This window comes from Delphinus delphis, chromosome 8 (assembly GCF_949987515.2).
Source record: "Delphinus delphis chromosome 8, mDelDel1.2, whole genome shotgun sequence".
Taxonomy (NCBI): domain Eukaryota; kingdom Metazoa; phylum Chordata; class Mammalia; order Artiodactyla; family Delphinidae; genus Delphinus; species Delphinus delphis.
In genome coordinates, this window is record NC_082690.1 from 68,993,826 (window position 1) to 69,019,092 (window position 25,267).

At 39.8% G+C, this 25,267-nt stretch overlaps 2 protein-coding genes across 2 annotated transcripts in view; one reads left to right on the forward strand and one right to left on the reverse strand.

Annotated features, from left to right (window-relative positions):
• The window catches only part of SPON1 (spondin 1), a 276,658-nt gene that overhangs the window by 65,480 nt on the left and 185,911 nt on the right, over positions 1 to 25,267 (forward strand). Inside the window, exon 3 of the mRNA XM_060018539.1 lies at positions 16,241 to 16,374. Within this exon, the coding sequence (XP_059874522.1) occupies positions 16,241 to 16,374 (134 nt within the window). The remainder of the gene's footprint in view (positions 1 to 16,240; positions 16,375 to 25,267) is intronic.
• KANTR (KANTR integral membrane protein) lies at positions 12,536 to 12,919 on the reverse strand. The gene is given in 2 exon segments (XM_060017315.1): positions 12,536 to 12,865; positions 12,867 to 12,919. Coding segments are annotated over 2 exon segments (225 nt in total). The 3' UTR covers positions 12,536 to 12,693.

Sequence of the window (25,267 nt, forward strand, 5' to 3'; positions counted from 1 at the left end):
CATGCTTTCTCTCAGGATCCCAGGAGGCATATTTCACCTGGTTTGAAGGAGACTTCTTCCTTCTCTTCCTGGATTTTCTAAAGGAGATATATCTTTTCTTACTGAGGATTACCTACCCCCAGTAAATGACCAGTTTCCTGCACGTCCATCTCTACCTGTCTTAGCATCTCCCAATTCTCACATGGAAGGTGAGGTTCTCTTTTTCAACCAAGGGCCACACTGTGTTGAGTGATTGGGCAGTGACCCCCCCCCCACACACACACACAGACACACACACATGCGCACACCAGTTCCACTTGGGCCTGTCAATTGAACTCAAGGCTCCCAAGGCAAGCTGGCAGGCCAGCTGGGCTGGTACCAGGATACCACTTTGTAGGGAGCACTGAAATGTCACTGTAATGTAATGAGATGGAGAAAATGTTCTCTACGAGAATTATTGAAAGCAAGCATGACATGAGAATGATGATAATAATGATTTTATTATCTTAAATAAGACTCCATGATTATAATAAACACTGAGATAGCTTCGTGCCAGGAACTTCTCTAACTGTGTTACATGGAATAACTCACGTAAACCCTTCCGGCCCACTGAGGAAGGTACTATTATTACTGCCCATTTTACAGATAGGAAGACTCCTTCCAGAAAGGTTAAGGAATTTGCCAGAGTCATACCACTAGTAGATAGGCTGTCAGGCTCTCCCAGGCCCTTCACCATTGCCTCTTGGTAGGAGGCAAAACCCCCAGGAGCTCTAGAGTGGCAAGAGATGGTGTCTCGGCTGCCTTCCAGGCCTCTTAGTTGCTGGGTGAGGTGTGCGAATTCAGGGCTGGGAGCCAAGCAGTGAGTGGGCGGGTGCTGAGCCAGCAGTCTTCCCTGCCCCCTCCTTATACACAGCACCCAGCCTTTCCTCTGGATGAATGTTGGGCAGATACTTAGAGAATATCGTTTGAAAGGAGGCCAGGTTATTAGCCTGCTCAGGACGCCCACGTGTCCTGGTCTAGCCCTGCTCCCAAGCTTGGCCTGCTGTGTTCGCTCTCAGTATGTGAAACAACCCAGATAGCATGCAGGATTAATCTGCTTTTTGAGGGGAACCAAATCCATTAGCTCTCGGGACTTGACCTCCGTGGGTTAGAGGCTGTGTACCCAGGTCAATGTCAGAGGGGCCCCCTGCGATGCTCATGGCCACCTCCCCACTGCTCTTCCCCCAGGTTCTCACAAGCTTCTCTGTTCTGGGAGGTGGAGGGCATGCCCCTGGGAAAGAAAAAATAAAAGAGAAAGGGTAAAAAAAAGATGAATACAATGAAGATAATCTGTTACCTGTTATGATGAACACAATGAAGAGAATCTGTTAAGAGATCCTAGAGTGGAAAGGAATTCTAACAACTGACGAGGGGCTGGGAGGTGAAAGTCTTTGTAAGGAAGTAGGACAAGATTTGGGCCTAAATCTTTATAGCCTAGAAGGGGAACGACTGTCAAAAGCTACACTGGGGAATGCAGCCAATGCAGACGTTCAAATGCATTTAGAAAAACCTGGAAAAATGTGAAGACTCTTAGGACAAATGGAGAAAACGACAACATTATACACACAATGTGAACACAACTGGCTACAAATTTCAAAGTATAAACAGAGAAAACTCTAAAAGGAAACAAACCAAAATTATTGACACAGTGGAGGATTTTTTTCCCCCTTTTCTGTCCATGTACACGTTTTTATAATGAACTCTTTAGAACAATAAAGGCAAAATCTTTATTTAATTTTTAAAAATCTGTATTGAAAGCACTTTCATAAAAGACAAAGCAACTGTCTTTCTTTCCATGACTTTCAGATGGAGAAAATACACATGGAAAACTAGAAAGAGGTGATTTAATGACTGGGGTTATTTTCTTTGGATTCTCTCTCAGACCTTACTGAAGTGTTTCAAAATCCTTTCCTGGACAGATGCAGCAATAATAGCCTGAATTAATTTCAGAAAAGTAAAGATGTGGAATTTAGCTGTAAGAGATAATCGTAATATCCCCCAATTGTGAACAACACAATGTTCCGCCCTCTGAAGTTTGTTAGGTAAACTGTGGGCTATCCATACCATGGGCTGTTCTGTAGCCATAGACGATTTTGTTGAGTTATATATTGAGTAGAAAGGAAAGATATTCATGATGTATTGTGGAGTGAAAAAGACAGTATAGTGTAATTCTGTTTTTTAGAATTGCAGTATGCACGTATGTATGTATAATCTGAAAAGATAAACGTCAAAATGTTCATAATAACTATCTTGGGGATAGTTGAATTGTGAGTATTGTTTGTTTTATAATTTTTGCTTCTCTTTGTTTCCTGATTCTCCTACAATGAACATGTACAGGCATACATCGTTTTATTGCACTTTGCTTTATCGTACTTAGCGGGCATTGTGTTTTTTACAAATGGAAGGTTTGTGGCAACCCTGTGTCGAGCAAGCCTATCGGCACCATTTTTCTAGCAGTATTTGCTCACTTTATGTCTCTGTGTCACATTTTGGTAATTCTCGCAATATTTCAAATTTTTCATTATTATTATATTTGTTGTGGCAATCTGTTCAGTGATCTTTGATGTTAACTGCTGCAAAAAGATTGACTTGCTGAAGCCTCAGAAGCTGTTTAGATTTTTTAGCAATAAAGTATTTTTAATTAATATATGTAGATTGGTTTTTTTGATATGATGCTATAGCATACTTAATAGATTACAGTATACTGTAAACATAATTTTTTTCTTTTAATTTTAACCTTAAAAAATTTTTTTTATTTAAAAAATTTTTTTTTAATTTAAGTATATTTGATTTACAATGTTGTGTTAGTTTCAGGTGTACAGCAAAGTGACAGTTATATATACATCTGGTCTTCGTCAGATTCTTTTCCTTTATAGATTATTACATGATATTGAGTATAGTTCCCTGTGCTATACAGTTGGTTATTGTTGGCTATCTATTTTATATTTAGTAGTGTGTATATGTTAATCCCAAACTCCTAACTTATCCATCCCTCTCCTCCACTTTCCCCATTGGTAACCATAAGTTTGTTTTCTATGTCTGTGAGTCTATTTCTGTTTTGTAAATAAGTTCATTTGTATCCTTTTTTTTCCATTCCACATATAAGTGATATCATATGGTATTTGTCTTTCTCTGACTTACTTCACTTAGTATGATCATCTCTAGGTCCATCCATGTTGCTGCAAATGGCATTACTTCATTCTTTTTATTGGCTGAGTAATATTCCATTCCACAATGGAACATATATATGTGTGTATATATATATATATATATATATATATATATTACATTACATCTTCTTTACCCATTCATCTGTTGATGGACATTTAGCTTGCTTCCATGTCTTGGCTGTTGTAAATAGTACTGATATGAACACTGGGGTGCATGTCTCTTTATGAATTAGAGTTTTCATCTTTCTGGATATATGCCCAGGAGTAGGATTTCTGGATTATATGGTTACTCTATTTTTAGTTTTTTAAGGAACCTCCATACTGTTCTCCATAGTGGCTGCACCAATTTACATTCCCACCAACGGTTTAGGAGGATTCCCTTTTCTCTACACCCTGTCCAGCATTTATTATTTGTAGACTTTTTGATGATGGCCATTCTGAACAGTGCGAGGTGATACCTCATTGTAGTTTTGATTTGCATTTCTCTAATAATTAGCGATGTTGAGCATTTTTTCATTGTAACATAATTTTTATACATACTGGGAAACCAAAATATTCATGTGATTCACTTTACTGCAAAAATTAAAGAGGTCTGGGACCGAACCCACAGTATCTCCAAAGTATGCCTATATTCCTGCTTCTCCTCTTTAGGGTGTCTTTCTCCTGCATTAATACAATCAGGCTAAGGTGTTGGGGGAACACTTCCCTGTAGCTACAATATACTGAAGACCCATTGCTTCTCACAAACCTCTAGAGAAGAAATACGTACGAGATGATGCAGTAGGACATATATTCCCTCATTCTCTAACTTGATCCCTAACTATCAGTGACCCCTACACTCTCTGACTCAACAATCCACATTTAGATGTACTGTTGCCCTTTCCTTCAGACTCAGACCACCCACTACCCAGACCAATAAGGACTTGAGGACAGCCTTCTTAAGCAACCACTGTCCCCATCACTATCCCTGATAGGCATCCGTGGTCGTGGTGCCCTGCATTGACCACTGGGCTCCTGAGGTATTTTCTTTCTCACATCTCACATCCCCACCCCACCCCCAGCAGAAGTCCCTTCTAATCCCAAGGCCCAAATCTAACCTCTCCTGCCAACTCTATTCCAAGCCCATGCTCATGGGACCAGTTTTCTTCTGTGGATGTCATTCCAAGCTCCGGTTCTAATTATCTGACTTATCCATGGTTCTCATGTGGGAACTGGAGCGCTGACCCTGACCACAAGCTCTGTTCTCTATCTGTGACTAGCTTTCTGCTACCAGAAGACAAAGGTCCAAGATGGCACCTATGGGGACTTCCAGATAGTATTCTTGTGGATGTCCCACTGCCGTGGTCCACCCACTTGTTAGACAGCTTGTGACTCTATCCAGGACCTTGATGTTATTTAGGGTCATCTCCTGAGGCTTATGTCTGTTGGATCCCAAAGGGTGAGAAAACATAGCAGAAGAGAGAATCCATATCAGGGTTGAGGAGGGGAGCCAAAATTAGACTTAGGGAAGAAGTATTGTGTATTCAAGTCTGAAGAGAAAGTGAGGCCGTAAACAGGATGAGGGTAAATGTAGGCCATGATGCAGGTTTCAAAGTGGATATGGTAGGCGATTCAGGACTGTGATCAATGGAAAGTTTTGGAAACTTTGAAAGTCGTGCTGATGAGGTGGCTTAGAAATTCCCTAATACTTGAAAAGGTCTATTCATGACCAGATGCCCAGCCAGTTGCCTTAGTGATAGGTTGCCAGGCATTCTGGGAATCCAACCTTGTCCACCTGTCTTAACTTGGTCTGCCTTACCTGGCTATCTCACCTGACTGGGTGGGGACCAGTCTCAGGTCCCTTAATTTCTCTCTCTTCTTACAGGGAGTCAAGCAGCCTCCTTGCCAGCAAATCTCCCCCAAGTGACTTTAAACTTAAACTTAACCTGAGAAGGTTTATTGTAGCCTACATTAAAAAAAAAAAAAAAGAAATGTTACCCATAGAATATTGTAATGAAGTCCCTTAAAAATAATTAGAAACCTCTTCATTTAAAGTAATACATCGTCATTTTAGAAAATTTAGAAACCACAAAAAGCATAGACAGGAAGTAAAAATCACCCATAATACTACTACCAGACACCACCACCCATCATAATACGTTTTAATTTTTAGTCTCAGGTACTCAGAAAAGAAGCCAGAGATTGAAATGAGTGTTGAAGCCTTTTTAAGTGACTTTCATTTAGTTGGTGGCTAACATGGTGGGTCTGCTGTAGACCAGGACAAGTGTGGAGATGTTTGGGGGGTGGGGAAAGGGACAAGAACAAGTTCTGATAGGCCCAAAGCTTGTTGGAGGAAGCTGACATTTTCTGGAAAACAAACAACTTTGGGAGCATTCTCTGAATCGGAGGAAATAACCCCTTCTTCTGTTCAATGCTCAATTACCATCTGGCAACTGAGGTTGTGGATAAACAACCATATTTACCTAAGGTGGCCTCTGTGAATTGGCAAACATTCTTCTTTGTTTCACTGCTGGGCCAAGGGTCTGAATCTTATCCCCCACTGGGATCTTTTTCAGAGATACAAGCTTTCGTTTCAGACAGCCCTGAGTCAGAATCCAGACCAGATCACTTTGACTTTTATTTCCTCATCTATGAGAATAATTATTCCCATCAAGCATTCAAAGATGTGACCATGTTAAGTACCTGGCACATAGTAGGTGCTAATTAAATATTAATTCTCTTTGGCTTTCCTAATATAGTCACCCAGAACCCTCCCAAGGATTTTAAAGATTTAGGGTTAAAATTACCTGCAAAAGTTCTCTGTAACCACCAGTAAAGGGGTTCCTCATGGAGGCCAAGTGTGCCACTCCAAGAAAATCACATGGTTTGGAAATCTACCCTCACACCAGTAAAGCTGCAGCAGGGAATCTAAGTACCCTTTAAGAAAATATGAAGCAGAAGTACTATTTACATTTACCAAGTACTTGTGTGTGTGTGTTGGAGTGGGATGTTTAGTTGTGGGCTGGTCCAGTGGAGGTGGTTCCATAGGACTCATCTTGGCTAGAGAGAAATTCTTACCTAACATAAGGGAATGACACTGTCAGGAGGGAGCATGGTAAAGGGGAAGGAGCACGGGCATTAGAGCAGATAGGGCTGAGGTCAAACCCTGGTTCCACCACTGCGGAATTTGAACAGGTTATTTAACCCATCTGCATCACAGTAGTTTCCTCAAGGACAGGCTTAATACTGCTTAATTATTGGAAGGAAATGGAAATCATATATGTCAAGTCCTTAGGCAATAGAAAGTGGTCAAAAATGGAAGCTATTATTATTATCAAGGCTATTAATAATCATCTAGAAAAACAAAATCCAAAGTCAGAAGGACTTTGTCTAACTCCAGGACGTTGTCTAAATAGGGAATAAAGACAGATATTGCATCCAGGAGGTAGAGCCAGCAATCTCACAACCCAAGGGAGGGGGCATGTACATCTAGTTCTTCAGTGCACACCTCTTAGCTCTCAGGCTCTGTGCTAAGTGCTGAGGAAACAAAGAGAAGAAAAGCGAGAGACATAGTGTCTGCCCTCGTGTAGCCTACAGATTATTAGAGAGGTAGACATTAATCAAGGACTCAAACAAATGCTTGTAAAATTAAAAGAGGACTAAAGTGTCTGAAGGAAGGGGGATGGATATATGAGAACACATAACGGGGGAAATGGCCATAATGAAAGAGGACAGGGAAGCCTTTTCAATGAGAAGGATGGGTGAGCTGAGATGCAGAAAAGGAAGAAGGAAAGGAGGAAGGGAGAGGAGGAAGGGAGGGAAGAAGGAAAAGGGAATTGACTAGGCTTTTGCAGGAGAAAAGTACAGAAAGCAAGGTGGGGAGGAGATGGCACAGTATGAGGCTAGCGAGGTGGGAAGGCAGGGACTTGACTCTTAAGGATTTCAGTCTTGATTCTGGAAATAATGAAAAGCTGTTGAATTGTTCTAAGGAAGGAGATTATATTCGTGCTTTTAAAAGATCACTCTGGTTTGCAGTATAGAGAAGAAAATGAAGAAAGGCAAGAGAAGATGTACAAAGACCAGTTAGGATAATTTTATATTAGTTCAGATTAAAAATGATGTAGCTTAGTCTACAATAGTAGTAGGGATATTAGTCTATGGTAGTAGGAATTCAAGAGACGTTTGGAAGGTAACATGGACAGCATTCGGATACAAAGGGTGAGAGGGGGAGAAGAGCCAAGGATGACACCTGGCGTTTCTGACTTGCATAATTAGAGCAGGACCAGGTTAGAGGGAAGATAAATTAGTTGTTGACCAGGTGTCTTTGAGGTATGTTTCATCCAAGAGGAAGTAAGTGCAAGTAGAAGATAGAAGTTTGGAGATGCATGCCTAGAGCTCTGAGAAGTGGCCAAGACTGGAAATGTAAACTTGTGAATCATCCACACATAGGTAGCAGTTAATGCTGTGAGTTGAATGAGATCACTTACATAGAGGGAATAAAGTCAGAACAGGAGAGGGCTTAGGAGTGAGCTTTGAGCAATTTCAAATTTAAAAGCCAGTAGAGGAGGATCTGCAGCCAAAGAAAATAGGGAGAGAGGACAGGAAAGTGGAGGTGGGGAGAGGACAGGAAGGAGCTATGGCACAGAAGCTGTGGGAGGAGAGTGCTTCAAGAAGGACTGTAGATCTATTAGGTTAAGCACTGCAGAAGCCACTGATGGCCTTAGCTAGGACTGTTTTAATAGTGTGATGTACGCCCCAAACACCTGGGATTGGGATGAAGATGAGTGGGATGTGAAGACTGGAAGTATAGCCAACTCATTCAAGGTATTTGATAGTGATAGAGAGAAGAGAGATAACACCACATCTGGAGGGGGATGAAGGGTTAACTGAAGGTGTCTTTATTTTTCAATGGGAAAGACTCAACCGTGCTTACAAGATTAATGGGAATGATTCAACTGGGGCAAAAGTTGAACCTGGAGGAGATAAAAGGGGTAATTGTTAGAGTCAGGAAGAGGGATGGGAACAGAGCAGAGACGAAAGAGAAGTAAGGTTCCTCTGTTATAATAAGAATGAACGAGGACAGGGTGAATGCAGGTGGGAAAGTGAAGGACTTTAAATCTGCTGACTTCTGTTTATTCTGTGAAGTAAGTGGCAAGGTAGTACAATAAGAGTGAAAGAAGAGATTAATGTTGGAAGTTTGGAGAGATTGGAGATTTGAAATCATCATCGTTGACAGTGGAAAGGTAATGGTTTGCCAGATACGTACAGCAATGTAGCCGGGCAGACCTGAGGCTAGGAGTCAATTAATATAGGAGACAATTGGCCTCATCACATGACTTTGTCCAGTAGCACCGAGCTCCACAGGTGTGAGTGGCTGGGATTTTATCACATCAAGAAGATAAAATGAATTGGGAGATTGGGATTGACATATATACACTAATATGTATAAAATGGATAACTAATAAGAACATGCTGTATAAAAAAATAAATTAAATTAAATTTAAAAAAAAGAAGATAAAATGACAGAGAAGCAAGGGAGTTTTTAGAGTATTTATACCATAGATGAAAAAATAAAGATCCACAGAGATAACACAATGTTGATGAAGAAGAGCAGGGAATGAGGACTTGCCGTTCCAGATACTGAAATATATTTACAGTGCTATGGTGGGGGTGGGTGGGAACCTGAGTAGAAAGCTCAGTAACAATGTGTTTGGGAACCTGGTATACATAAGCCCCATTGGCCTGGAAAAGTCTGTTTTGCCAGTTGTCTCAGAATATTGTGATCATTAATAACAAACTTTTTCATCCTTGTCTGGACAATAAATTTTATGGTCACTCTTCATATGAGAAAGGTGGCATCACAAAGTGGAGGAAAGATGGATTGAGTGGTGTTAAAAGTAGCTCCCGGTATGGACGTCTAGCTTCTAGGCCCCCGGGTAAGGAGCTTAGAGGTCACCACTCCATCCTAACAAGTGAAATGCTGAGCAAACCAAAAAAGCAACAGTTCTTTCTAGAGCCATCAGAGAAATGAGATCACCAGGCACATTGCTGCCCCCAAATTGGAGAGGCAGACAGGAGGATACAGAGAATGACAACTTAACAGAGCAGAAATTTCCATGTGCCGGAGTAGGAAAACCTGAACTACAATAGATGGATTGCTTGAGGCTCATTGTGGACAAGTCTGAGAGTTAGAAACTCCAGAGGCGCCCAGTCATTGGCGGGGAGGGGGAATAACTTTTGTGGGCTTCACCTCCAGGAGATCTACCACGTCCTCACAGTGAATATCAGAGAAAAAATTCTCTTCGGGCTTCTGGCAAGGGGAGGAGGAAAGGAGCTAGTTTTAAACACACCAGGCATTCTGTTCTTCTCAACAAGGTCTGCTCTCAGGAGGAGCTATCTTACTAGAGCCTAACCTCCTAGAGTTTTATCAGAACGTAGCCTATCTAGGGGAAGGGAAATACCCAACTCCAGCCCCCTCCAGCCATCCAGTCCCACCTAAGTGGTGGGGGGAAACTGAGACGCACACGTGAAATTCACAGTGCAGGGGTACACGTCACCAAAAGACGGAGACCTAATCATAAGACTATAGAACACTTCCTCTCCCTGACCCCTTACCACAGGCATACTTCAAAGATATTGTTGGTTCAGTTTCAGACCACTGCAATAAAGCAAAAATTGCAATAAATCTAGTCACATGAAATTTTTGGTTTCTCAGCACATATAAAAGTTATGTTTACATTGTACTGTACTCTATTAAGTGCACAGTAGCATTATGTCTAAAAAATGGACATACCTTAATTAAAAAATACTTTACTGTTAAAAAATGCAGTGTGTGAAATGCAATAAAATGAAGACACAATAAATTGAGGTATGTCTACATGTTACTAAAGGTCTATTTACCTCAGTTCCTTTTACAGCATATCATGTCCACCTTGCAACAAAAAATTAAAAGGCAAACCAAAAGGCAAAAAACACATCTGAAGAGATAGAGAAAGCATCAGAACCAGACATGGCAGGGATGTTGGAATTATCAGACAGGGAATTTGAAACAACAATGATTAATATGCTAAGGGCTCTTATGGATAAAGTGGACAGCATGTAAGAACAGATGGGCAATGTAAGCAGAGATGGAAATCCTAAGGAAAAACCAAAAAGAAATGCTACAGATCAAAAACCTTGTAACAGAAATGAAGAATGCCTTTGATGGGCTTGTCAGTAGACTGGACACAGCTGAGGAATCTCTGAGCTTGAGGATATATCAACAAAAACTACTAAAACTGAAAAGCAAAAACACAAAGACTGAAAAAAACAGAACAGAATATACAAGGCCTATGAGACAACTACAAAAGGCATAACATATGCATAATAGGAATACCAGGAGAAGAAAGGGAGAAAGGAACAGAAGAAATACTTGAGACAATAATGACTGAGAAGTTCCTCAAATTAATATCTGACACTAAACCAAAGATCCAGGAAGCTCGGAGAACGCCAAGAAAGATAAATGCCAAAAAAACTGTACCAAATCATATCATTTTTAAACTACAGAAAATTAAAGATAAATTAAAAATCCTGAAAGAAGCCAGAGGAAAGAAACACCTTACCTACAGAAGAACAAAGATAAGAATTATATACAACTTCTCAGAAACCATGCAAACAAGGAGAGAGTGGGGTGAAATATTTAATGTGTTGAGAGAAAAAAGCCACCAACTTAGAACTCAGTACCCTGTGAAATTATTCTTCAAAAGTGAAAAAGATATAGAGACTTCTTCAGACAAACAAAAATTGAGGGAATTTGTCGCCAGTAGACCCGTCTTGCAAAAAATGTTTACAAAGTTCTTTAGAGAGAAGAAAAATAATATAGGTCAGAAAGTCAGATCTCCATTTAAAAAAGGAAGAGTATTAAAGAAGGAATAAAGGAAGGTAAAATAAATTTTTAGATTTTTCTTATTCTTAATCTAACAGATAATACTTTGTTCAAAATAATAATAGTAACAGTGTATTCAATTATATATGCTTATGTCTATATATGCTTATATATGTGTAAGTGAAATGAATGACAGCAATGATATAAGGGAAAGGAGGAAGGAATTAGGGATATTTTGTTATTATAAGGTACTTGCACTATCTTTGAAGCAGTTTAGTGTTATTTGATGGCAGACTTGGGTTAGTTGTAAATGTGTACTGAAAACTCCAGGACAACCATTTTAAAAAGCCAAAAAAAAAAAAGTATAATTGATACGCTAAGAAAGGAAAACAAATAGAATCATATAAAATTCTCAATTAGAACCAAAAAAGACAGAAAAAGTGTGAAAGACAGAAATAGGAACAAAGAACAAGGCAACAAATATGGTAAATATTAATCTGCCTATATCAATAATCAGTTTAAACATCGGTGGTCTAAACAGATCAATTAAAAGGTTGTCAGTGAATCAAAAACAAGACCCTTATATGTTGTCTATAAGAAACCCACCTCAAATATAAAGACATATATCAATAGATTAAAAGCAGGATGACGAGAAAGATATACAATGTTAACATTAATCAAAAGAAAGCAGGAATAGCTATATTAATTTCAGGCAGAGTGGACTTCAGAGCAATGAAAGTTATCAGGAATAAAGAGAGGCATTACATAATGATAAAGGGATCAATACTCCAAGAAGATGTAATAATCCTTAATATGTTTGCACCTAATGACAGACCATCAAAACGTGTGAGCTGAGGGCTTCCCTGGTGGCGCAGTGGTTGAGAGTCCGCCTGCCGATGCAGGGGACGCGGGTTCGTGCCCCGGTCCGGGAAGATCCCACATGCCGCGGAGCGGCTGGGCCCGTGAGCCATGGCCGCTGAGCCTGCGCGTCCGGAGCCTGTGCTCCGCGACGGGAGAGGCCACAACAGTGAGAGGCCCGCGTGGCGCCAAAAAAAAAAAAAAAAAAAAAAGTGTGAGCTGAAAACTTGTAGAACTGCAAGGAGAAATAGATGAATCCATTGTCATAGTTGTAGACTTCAGTTCCCCTCTATCAGAAATGGACAGATGTAGCAGGCAGAAATTCGGTAAAGACATAGTTCAACTCAGCAGTGCCATCAATCAGCTGGATCTAACTGACATCTATAGACTCCATTCAACAACAGATTACACGTTCTTCTCAAGCTCACATGGAACATTCAACAAGATGGACCACATTCTGGGTCATAAAATACACCTTAACAAATTTAAAAAGATAGAAATTATACAATATCTGCTCTCACACCACAATAGAATTGAACTAGAAATCAGTAATAGAAAGATAGCTGGAAAATCCCCAAATAGTTGGAGATTAAACAATACATTTCTAACCAACACATGGGTCAAAGAAGGAATTTCGAAAGAAATTTTAAAATATTGTGAACTAAATGAAAGTGAAAATACAACTTATCAAAATTTGTGCGATGCAATGAAAGCAGCACTTAAGGGAAATTTATAGCATTGAATGTACATTTTAGAAAAGAAGAAAAACTTTAAATCAATAATCTAATCTTCTACTTTAGGAAACTAGAAAAAGAAAAGCAAATAATATCTAAAATAAACCGGAAAAATAATAAAAATTAGAGCAGAAATCAATGAAACTGAAAAAAGAAAGAAATCAATAGAGAAAATCAATAAAACCAAGAGCTGGTTGTTTGAAAAGATAAGTAAGATTGATAAGCCCTTAGCCAGGCTAACTGAAAAAAAAAGAGGAGACACAAGTTACTAATATCAGAAATGAAATAAGGGACATCACTACAGATCCCATCACTACAGATCCCTTATTACAGGAATAATAAGGAGTATTACAAACAACTCTATGCTCACAAATTTGATAACCTAGATGAAATGGACCAATTCCTTGAAAGACACAATCTACCAAAACTCACACAATAAGGAATAGAAAATATCAATAGACCTATATCTTTTAAAGAAATTGAATCAATAATTAATATCCTTCCAAAACAGAAAGAACCAGACCGAGATGGGTTCACTGGTGAATTTCTTCTTTAAGGAAGAAATTATACCGATTCTCTACTTCCTAACTCATTCTATGAGGCCAGCACCACCCTATTACCAAAAGTAGACAAAGACATTGCAAAGAAAGGAAAACTGCAAACCCATATCTCTCATGAACATAGATGTAAAATTCTTCAACAAAATATTAGCAAATCAAATGCAACAGTGTATAAAAAGAATAGACACCATAACCAAGTGGGATTTATCCCAGTCATGCAAGTCTGGTTCAGCATTTGAAAATCAATTAATGTAATCTATCACATCAACAGGTGAAAGAAGAAAAATCACATGATCATATAAATAGATGCAGAAAAAGCATTTGACAGAATCCAACACCCTAACTCTCAGCAAACTATGAATAGAGATAAAGGTCCTTAACTTGGTAAAGAGCGTACAAAAAACCTACACTTAACATCATACTTACTGGTAGGAAACTTGAGACTTTGCTGCAAAGATCAAGAACAAGGCAAGGATGTCCCCTCTTACCACTACTTTTCAACATCATACTGGATGTCCTAGCTAATACAACAAGACAAGATAAGGAAATAAAAGATATACAGATTGGGAAGGAAGAAATAAAGCCATCTTTGTTTACAGATGACATGGTTGTCTACATAGGAAAATCTGAATCGACAAAAAACCTCAGGGAACTAATAAGCAATTACAGCAAAAGCTTGACGATTGCCTGGGGTTGTGGGAAGGGAGGGATGAATCGGCAGAGCAGAGGATTTTTTAAGGCAGTGAAACTACTCAATACAATATTATTATACCTTTGTCAAAACCCCATAGAACACCAAGAGTGAACTCTAATGTAAACTGTGGACTTTGGGTGATGATGTGTCAGTGTAGGTTTCTGTAGGTTTATCAGTTGTAACAAATGTACCACTCTGATGCCTGATGTTGATAATGGGGAAGGTTGTGCATGTGTGGGAACGGGGGTATATGGGAACTCGCTGTACTTTCTGCTTAATTTTGCTGTGAGTGTAAAACTGCTCTAAAAAAATCTGTTTACTAATTTGTTTTGAAGTAGCTCACAGTATGGAGAAAATAGAGTTGGATCCCTACTCCATCACATTAAAAAGTAAATTCTAAATGGATTGAAGGCCTAAATGTGAAAATAAAATTATAAAGCTACTGGAAGAAAATACTAGAGAATATCTTTGTGATCTCAGTGTTTTTAGCAAGACCAAAAAAGTGCAAGCCATAGGGGAGAAATTGATCAATTTGATTAGATGGAAATTATTGAAGAATTCTGAAGATAATATGAACGTCTGGGTGACAGAAAGATATTTGTAAATGATGAGCTTTTCATATCTGGAAAGTCCTACAAATCGACAAGAAAAAGAAAAATCCACCGGTAAATATTTTGAGTAGGCAATTCACAGGAGAAACATGTGAAGATGTTCATGTAAAGGAGATGCTCAAATTTGCTAGTATTAAATGAAAACAAGATACTACTTTACATCCATCAGGTTGGAAACAATTAGAAAGTCCAATAATCACAAGTACTAGTGAGGATATGGGGAAATGGGAACAGTTATGCATAGCTTATAGAATGAAAGTAGGTAAAGCTATTTTGCAGAACAATCTGGAACTACTTAGTGAAATTAATATGATTATACCTACAACCTCACAACCAAGCAGTCCCACTACATGGTTTATATTGCTGAGAATCTCTCAGGTAGGTTCGTAAGCCGAGCAGCATGAGGATTTGTATTACTGCAATGTTTGTCGAGGCAAAGAGCTGGAAGTCAGTTAAGTGCTCCTCACTGGGAGAATAAGTAAAATGTGGTCCATGCATGCAGTGGAGTACTAAGCAGCAACAGTAGCAGTGTTACATTCACATGTAGTAACATTGACATATCTCAAAATTATAAGATTAAGTGAAAGAAATATTAAAATACAAAACAACTCTATGTAACTTCAAGTAAATTATACACACACACACATATGTAATATATGTATATAGAGATAGTCAGAAGGACATATATTAAATACTTAGGAGTGAGCAGTAAACAAAGGAAGGAAATGAGAGATGTATAAAGAATATAGAGGTAAACAAAACGTTGCCTTTGCTTTGCACAGTGATGAAAGGATATGATGTGACTTATTTTTTTACCTGCTTTCCTAAAAAAAAGAGGAATTAAAAAACATTTTAAATAAAGTAAATACAATATGGATATAATGATCTCATTAAGTTGTATTTGAAAATTGAATGAGTAATTCATATAAAGCACTGAGCTTAGTACCTAGCCTACACTAAACACCCAATAAATGTTCTCTGTTAATGTTAGTAACACCACTCATGACACAGCTACTACCAATCAGTTGGAGTTGGCACTTAAGACCCATTGGATTTAGACGGTTTCCCCCAAAAGATCCGTTCAGGTCTAACAGTCTGTGGTTCTACGAGAGGGATAGGCAAGTCCTGGCTGCAGACCCAGAAGCAAGCCAGAGAAATGGTGAAAACAGCCTTGTGGAATGGGAATGGCTACCAGCTTTTTTGCAGTGTCATAGGAAATCTTGATGGTTAACTTGGGAGAACACTGGTATAAGGCACAAATTAAGAAAGGAGAGGCTGCAAGAGTAAACAGTGCTATAGAGCTGGGCGACTTTATGTACTTTGGTATACTTACTCCAAAGGGGGGTTTTCTTTTAACATTTTAATTTCAAGCTATAAAATTGAATCACAACGTCTAGGTATATAGTGTTTGCTTTGGATCATCTTTCCCCCACCCTCCTCCTTCCCTGAAGTGGGACACAGGTTGTTGTAGTGAAATGAGCAACATCATCACCTAGTGGCCTGTCCCTCAAAGTGCTGACATAAGATCCTGGTCCCAGAGAGCGGAGAACAGGTGCTACATCCTTGCCCTTACGTTAATTCAACAAGCATTAAGTGGGACTCTGGGCTAGGCACTGTTCTGGTGTCTTGGGGATGTAGAACTACTAACAGAAGATGACAGATTTAAAAATAAAATTAAGGAAGTGTCAACACGGAAACTTCCCAAAGTGACATTGCATTTTAATGTGTTTATTTTCCACTGGTTTTCCACAGATCATAGATGAAGAAGAAACACAATTTATGAGTAATTGCCCCGTTGCGGTCACCGAAAGCACCCCACGGAGGAGGACGCGGATCCAGGTGTTCTGGATAGCGCCCCCTGCAGGAACCGGCTGTGTGATTCTAAAGTAAGTGAACAAGGGAATCCTTGCAACACTTCACTCCCCTTTCCTGTGCTCTCTCGAAGTCTCCGTGGTGCGGTTGCAGAAGGAAAAGTGCCTTTATTGGGGCATCAGACAAGTTGTATCATCTCTCTGCCCTCCCTTATCTTGACTCTAAAACAGGACTATGGGCGGTCTTTTGTAAAGTGCTATGAAAAGAATCAATCACCGGAATCTCTGTTTTCTTCCCATGCAATGATCTGCTGGTTACTCTCTATCTTCCTAGAGATAATGACCCCTATGGCTGGTTAAGAAAAATTATGACCCGGGCGAGGATAATTTTTGGCTTCCTTCATCTTGAATACACCCCCTGTCCTTAAGCTGTGCTAGGCTGACCTGAGACCTGACTATAACCTCCGTTGGCCCCAGGCTCTGCTTTATGATCCTGTCTTCTTCCTTCTCCCATCAAAATTGCCCTCTTGCACCGCCTCCTATGGGGCATCTTGATCCTCATCTTGGTGAGTTACAATAGATGGTGAGAGGTATGAGCCAGCCAATGGTTTTCCCATGAAAGGTAGCATTATCTCAAACCTGTGCTTCCAAAGTTGTATGTTATAGAATGATGTTCAGGGAGATGTAAATAGGTGGGCAGGAAATCAATTTCTATGGTTAAATAACTTTGGAAGATGCTGTATGCTATATATCTCCTTCTTGCAGATTCACAACATATATTAGCATATTGAAGGTTTTGCAAAGTCCTGCCAAAAAAGAAGTCTGTTTAACTTGGTTTCACCCAGCATTTCCCAGACTTGACTGCAAAGCTCCTTTTTTTGCTGAGACATCTATTAACATTAAGTAGTTTGAGAAATGTGGCTATAACCTGTTTTAAATACATTTTAAGGCTCTATAGAGTGATGCTGAGAATTTTAGGATTTCAGACAGGCAAATAGTCATGGGTAGATAGATAGGCAAGGCTCCAATGCCAGCATCCAAGAAACCCTTTTTCCTGGAGTTAGGGGCTGGGAACTTCCCAACCATCTTCTACTTCTTTAAATCCCCTAAGGCCTTATGTATATATTTGGTTCATTTGTCTGAACCTGTGGCAGGTGGACATTTCTAAAGACTTACAACTACAGCCCAGCCCTGAGGAGAGACTGATAAGGAGGCATTCCACCTAGGCTCTCCAGTCCCTGCAGTTTCTGGACCCAGCTGTGCCTGCCTTATGGGAGAAAAAGAAAGCTTGCAGAGATTTCTGGAAGCCTCTGTCCATTGTCCAGACACAGTCTTGTCTTTGGCCTCTTTTTGCTGCCATCTGTATGGACATCATTTATTTTTTTCTTAGTTTAATGCCAGCTGAGCATCCTTCCTCAGATTCCTTGAGAAGTTTGGCTTTTGGCACTAATCTACATTGGTGATTTGTTTTAAATTTAGAAGTAGAATTTATGTATAAGTATAAATCCCAATATATAACATGTATCTAGTATCTAGTTGCAATGTGGGAGAAGGCCTTGTGGGAATAAACGAAGACCACTGAACTGAGAAAAGAGGCTATTTATTCAGAGCTTGCTATGTAGCAAGGAAGTCAGCTGCCATCACTAGCATTTGACAGAGACTCAAAGGCAGGCAGAGGAGTGGGAAAGCTTTGCCGTGAAAAATAAGAGAAGATTGTGGGTACTTTCTCACTGGAGATTGTTGGCATGGGGAAGCTGAGGGCAGGCTAACTAGAAATGGAGCATCTGATGTGATTGGTTTGGAGAGCATATTAGGCTTTCTCTCACTGGTCCTGAGATGGAAATAGAGGAGGCAGTGGGGCAAAATTAGAGAGTTGACATCGTTGCCCAAGTCCTAACCGTTCTGGACTAATGGCTGCAGACGTTGTGGTTTGGCTTCCCATTTACTGCAGAGGTTGGGGGTCAGAGTTCTATCGTCACTGTCAGATACAGCCTAGCCTTGGTCCATTAGTATATTCAGTCTCTCAGCCTGGAGACCGGGTTCTCAGCTTGGCTTTCCAGTACCCACACCCCTGCCCATGGCAGCCCTATCACTCCACAGAGGGGCTTTCCAATATCAGATCTGTGTGATGAACCTTCCTGCTCTAAAACCCTCATCCCTTTGGTGTAGATCTCTGGTTTTCTTTGACTTATTCTCACAAACCAGAAGCCTTTGATCTTCCTGTCGGAAGCCAAAAAGGCTTCTCTTGTTTACTGTTAACAATGAACATATGTGAACATATGTTTATCCATTAACAGTAAACAAATGTGGCTTGTTCAGTCACTCATTCTTTCAGTAAATGTAACTGAGCTTCTATTTGCACAGACGTCCACAGTGTACAGGCAACTGAAGTTAAGATCTTGGCCCTAAAGGTTCTCACAGGCTAAATGGAGGAGAAAGAAAGGGACAACCAGTACTGTCTACCATGAAGTCAGCTGCACATCTAGCGGGCTTTATCTAATTTAATCTTCACGACAAACTTCCCCCTTTTATGCAGGAGGAGACAAGTCTCAGTGAATTAGGCAAGTTTCTTGAAGTCATACTTCCATTTTATGCTAAAGCCCCATGTTCTTCCTTTCTTTTATCTTTTTCTGAAGGAATTAAATGTAATCTATAATTATTCACTAAAGAAATCATTTTATAGGTAAGATGTAAATACATTCACATTGTAAAATTTCAAACAATACAGAAAATAGTGAAATACAGAAAAATACAGAACACAAAAAAAGTGAAAAATCCCTGACATTTCTCCCAATAAATCCCACAGTCTTCTACCCCAAAGTAACAATAGATATCAATTTGGCGTGTATTTGTTAGACTTTTATCTGTGAGTTTATACACATATAAAAAAACATACAAGTACCCTTTACACAAATGGTATCATGGTCTACGTGATGTCCTGAAATTAAATAGGTTTTCACTAAATAAAAGGTATTAGAGATATTTCCAGGTCAGAACATATGGATCTATCTCTGTTTTTAAACTGTTGCATATAATCTACTGTGCAAATGTGTTAGTTATTCCACAGTTGATAGACATTTAGATTGTTTCCAGTTTTTGACTATTACCAATAGTGCTATAATAAACATCCTTATACATACCTCTTTGAGCAAATATGCAAGTTTTTATCCATGGTAGCTGCCAAGAAGTAGGATCATAAGGGATGGACATTTATAATTTTAATAGACACTGCCAGATTTTCCTCCAAAAAGCTTGCCAACTTAAACACTCTCCCTGACTGTGAACAAGAGAGCCTGTTTCCTTACTTGCTCAACAACTTTTTTTTTTTTTTTTTTTTAATTTGGCTGCACCAGGTCTTAGTTGCGGCATGTGGGATCTTTAGTTGTGTCATGCGGGATCTTTAGTTGTGGCATGAGAACTCTTAGTTGTGGCATGTGAGATCTAGTTCCCTGACCAGGGATTGAACCCGGGCCCCCTGCATTGGAAGTGTGGAGTCTTAGCCACTGGACCACCAGGGAAGTTCCTCAACAGCTCTTGATGTTTATCATTCTTTAAAGTTCTGCCCATCTGATGGTTAAAAATGGTGTCTTGTGGTAATTTATATTTTCCTGTTTACTAGTAATATTAAGAATCTTTTCAACTATTTATTCCATTTTTATTTCCTCTTTGTAAATGGCCCATTCATATTCTTGTCCATTATTCTAATAATGTTTCTTTTAAAAATTGATGTTTATATATTTCCATATATTTATATATAAAATATATGTGTATATTATATGTATAAAATATATTTTATATTATGTATTTTATATATAAACATATGTAAATATATAATTTAATATATTTAAACTATATTTATGTTTAAAATTGATCCTTATATGGTACAGATAATAACACTTTGTTATAAATTTCAAATATTCCTCTCCATCTTTCTCTTAACTTTGCTTATGAGTATCTAATCATCCAAAAATTTGGCATTTTGTTTTAGTCAAATGTATCCATCCTTCCTCTTATGAATTTTGATTTGTATCTTGTCTAAAAATAATTTTCCTACACCCAAGGTTATAAATATATTCCCATATTGTTAATATTTTTATAGGTTTAAAAATAAATTTAGGTCTCTAATCTTCCTGGAATTTAATTTTGTGAATAATATGGTATCAATAAGCCTCAAGAAAAAATAGATGGCGTGCTCCGCACGAGGTGCCAAAGGGTCGTTGAATCAGGGGTCTGATTATGATGGTGTGGCCAAAATAAAAGTGAGAGGAGCTTTTAGCACCCATGTCTGAAGGGGCGAAAGGAGCGTGCAGAGGACGGGGCAGAGAAGACCACCACCTCCCAGGGGCTGAGAACTTCAGTTAAGGGAAGCTACTAGCCTGAGGTGACCCACAGGGATCCCAGTCTTGATTCCCTGTCGATTCTCCCTTTTGATCTTGACTCCCACCACGAGGACAACGAAGCCTCGTTGATAGAGTTCACACAGATTCTCCTCTCCCGCAAAGAACAGGGTACAGAAGGTTGAAGGAAGTAGCTGGAGGGACAGACCAGAGCTGTCCACACAGCTGGGAAATGAAAATCTACCTGTTTTTCTCAAAATGGCTAGGTAGTTGTTTCACATCCATTTATCACATAGTCTGTCCTTTCCCTTATTGTTTGAAATGCTACTTTAACAAATATAAAATTTTTATACATGTCTGTTCTGTTCTGTTGATCTTTTTATCCCTGCACGAAACTCACACCATTTTATAGCAAAATTTTATGTTTTGATAGCAAGTCATCGCTCATTAATCTTCTGGTTCAAAATGTTCATGGCCATTCAAGCAGATTCATAATTCCAGACGAATCATAGAATGAGTTTGTGTTGTGTTTAATAAAAACGTATATTGGGATTTTGAATGGTGTTGCAAACCCTACAATATGTTTTTATATCGTAGCAACCTACAATGTGTTTTCCCAGTTAGAAATATGGAATATCCCCTCTTCAGGTCTTTTATGTCCTTCAGGAAAGTCATGTACTTTTTCCTCATTTGAATTAAACATTCTTGTAAGGCTTTTCTTCCCCCACAGGTATTTTATACTTTTATTGCTTTTGTGAATGGGTTCTTTTTTCCTGTTAAAGTTTCTAATCATTGATTGCTTGTGTTTAGGAAAGCTATTGATTCTTGTACCTTGAGTTTGAGTTCAGACACTGCTGAACTCTCTTAATAGTTCTAATGCTTATTTTTCATTTGGGGGGGAAATAATGAATAAATATACCTTTGTATCTTTTTCATGTTTTAGTTTATTATCTATCACCTCTAGTACAATATTAAATAGTGGTATTCATGCTTATTCCTGATTTTAATGAGAATACTCTTATAATTCACTTTTAAGTATAACAGGAAGTACAGGTATCAAACTGATGCCTTGAATCAAGTTGAGAAATACCCTTTATCTAGATGAGAAAGTTTCCTTGTTTTTCTTGTGGAAGGTGGTATTGGAGAAACCAATCACAACCAGTATTCCATGTGTCCAGAGCTGACCATCACTGAGAAAGACTCAGAGTATAAACAAGGATCCTGACTTTCAAGACACTTTCCTGAAGTCTAGTTGTGGTGTAAATAAAAATACGTATGCAAAACTTAGCCAACCCAAGACAGACATGAACTGGGGACAGATTAAACATGGTTAGTCAGAAAGTAGATGAATGAAGAATGTAATAATGGGAGCACCAGAGCTCCTTAGAAAGGTTAGTTTATATCTTGAAGGCAGTAGTAGGCTGTGGATAAATGGACAGAAGGGAAGAGGTCATTCCAGGTGAAGGGTGTGAACAGAGTGAAACGAACGTGAGAACTTAGAGGTGAGAGTAAATATGGCGGCACTGGGAGACAGTAAACAGACAGACTTGGTGAGATTAGAAGGTCATTGGGGGCCGAAATCCATGGCTAAATCATGCAGGTTCTCCAATGTCAAGATGAAGAGGTTGAACTTGATTCAAGAGGAACAAGGGAGCCATTAGTGGATTAAACAGTGGACTGACATGCTAGAAGGAAGATTCACTAAAAAGTTAGTCTGGGTGCTTACGTCTGGCAGCAAATTCCAGGAAAGGTGAAAGGGGAGACACTAACTTTGTTGCAGAGCCCTCACTTTCAAAAATGGGCATTTGTGTTGCTGTGTTAGGGTAATATTCCTGGGAGAAGGCAGACTGGTAGTGTAAGCTGCAGAGTCTGCTACATATCTGTAGATGACAGCTCTGAAGCCCACGTAGCTGGTTATGTTCCTTTGCCCAGGAGGGCTGGGAAGGGAAGCACATCGCAATTACAACTTTCGTTTTGGCACAAACCTGACACCATTTCCATTTTCCATTTGGATGCAAAGATTTGAACATTTCTAAATTACAGGCTTTTGAGACATCCCTCCTTATAGCCTTCTCCCTACAAATGAATGACCCAGCACTTAAAGTTTCCGTGGCATGCTTCAACGCTGCAAACTGTTACAGCAAAGTGGTGACTGATTGAAAGAAAAAGCCTCTGTGAATAGAATAGATGTTTACAGACCCCATCAGAGGGAAGTCCTAGCCCCTTAAGTCTGATAAAAGTTTTGTCCCTGGAAGTGATCTTGTCTTTCCATACCTTCATTGCATACATTTATTACTAGACTTCTGACACCCACTTGTCACTTCTTGGGAGGGTTTTGAGATGTGGGTTGCCTTACCCTGGAGGAGATAGTCACTTGGCGAACCATTTGGGGAATTCAACCGTATGAAACAATGATTGGTTGCAGGCAGTAATAACAGCCCAGAGCCAAGCCCTGGTCTAGGTGCATTATAGATACTCGTTTAATCCCCAGAGCAACCCTATGAAGTGGATACTATTGGGATGCTAAGGCACAGAGAGGTTAAGTAACTTCCCTAAGGTCACAGGGTAAGTGACAGAGCTGGGATTTAAACAGAGAAGCATTCTGGGTTCCAGAGTCTGTGATCTTAGTACTGTACTCCACCATCTCAGGCAGGTCAGGTTCACCTGCAACTTCTCCTTCTCCCCCAACATGATTAGTTGCCATAACTGCCTCTTCTTTCTCTCAGTTGCTTTACATTCACTGCCTTTCTCACAGGCACTTCTTGCCTCACTATTGCAGGAACCTTGTACTGCTCACACTAGTTCCTTGCCCTGTGATTCTGCCTCTTACTGGTATAAGAATTGCTGTCCTCATAGGCAGCTGAGTCATACCGCTTACATAACAAACTTGAAGGGGGCTCTGCATCACCTTCCAGATCAAGTCCAGAATCCTGATCGGAGCATTTAAGTCTCCCTATGTCCTTTACCAGAGTCCCCGACCAGCCTCTTCTTCCTCTGAATCCCTCCGTGAACAATGTTCTCTTGCCATTCTCGTCTGCTCACTCTCTTGATAACATTTATGGAGCACCTACTGTATGCAGTCAATGAGGATTCAGAGACTGTCTCTGAGAATGTCACAGTCTAGGGCTGAAACACAAAACAAGTCAAGTCCACAGTCCTTCATCTGCATTTCTGAAACCCAAGAAGCTCTAAAATCCAAAAGGTATTTTCGTAGCTCATTGAGGACCCAACCCTGCCTTGAACTGACTTGAAGTTATTTATAGTCTTTTACTGTAAATATTAATGTGTTCGATGCTGCCCCAGACCCTGATGGGGATGTTGCAAAATATATGCAAAGTACCCCGTATTATCTTTCTGAAATCCAAAAATATTCTGAATTCTGAGATACCTCTGGCCTCAAGGGTAACAGATAAGGGAACTTGGCCATCTGATGGGAAGTTTGGTCATGGATTGCAGGGGAGGCAGCCCTCTGGCAGGACTGGGATTCACAGAAATATTAAAAACGAGCAATTCATTTCTTGCACGTGAAATAACCTGTTCCCAGCTGCAGCTGCTACTAGATCTGAGAACGTATTCAGTGTTCCCCATCACCAAAGAATGAAGCCAAAATTCCTTAGCGTGGGGTCCAAGGTCCTTAGTGATGTTTGCAGACACCTTTGCAGCCTCATTTGTTGCTCCTCCTCCCACCCAAGGCTGCAAGCTTCATGGAGGAGGGGATCAATTTTACTCATCGGTGTGGCCCTAATGTAGGGGTTGGCAAACCACAGTCTGTGGGCCACGTCTGGCCCACTGCCTGTTTTTATAAAGAAGGTTTTATTGGAACACAACCAGGTTCATTCATTTCTGGATTGTTTAGGGCCCCTTTCACGCTACAGCAGCAGAATTGAGAAGTTGCAGTAGAGACCTTATAGCCTACAAAGTCTTAACATATATTTTATCTGGCACCTTATAGAAAAAAATGTACTGACCCCTGCTCTAATGTATACCCCGGTGCCAGGAACTCAATAACTGCTGATTCTTGGCCTAGGTTCTCCTAAAAGCCCAGCTTAGACAAAGGCTTGTGTGCAGAGAGTTTATTTGGGGAGTGAGCCCAGGGAGAAGGTGGGGGCAGTGGGGATGGGGGTTATTTGGTCAAGTGTTATTGACCTGGTCATCACCGTAGGCAGTCAGTCGATGCTTGCCCCTGCTGGGACCTTTGGAGAAGACATATGACATGTGTCTCAGAGCAGCGTGCCCAGGAATGAAGGGGGAAGCCATTATCCATTGGTTTTCATCCTCCATTGATCAAGGGTAGCCCCACAGGCATTAATGCCCCTGCAGTCTGGGCTGCACGTGTGTGAATGTTCATCAGGTTCTGAACATGTACTGCAGCACCAAGAGAAGCTCTGGGACAAGAAGCAAGAGGTACACCACACAGACAAGGTGTGTATCATCTAATTACAGTGGACAGAGCTGCTCATAGAAACAGTGGATGGAATCAGAGTTGGGATGAGAGGATGTGAAGAGGCGTACAGAGATGCTCAATGCATCAGTTAGTATGAGTAGTAGTATAAGTAGCTTGCATCAGTTAGTATGAAGAGTAGTATAAGTAGCTTACATTTATTGCCAAGAACTATGCTAGGTGCATTGCA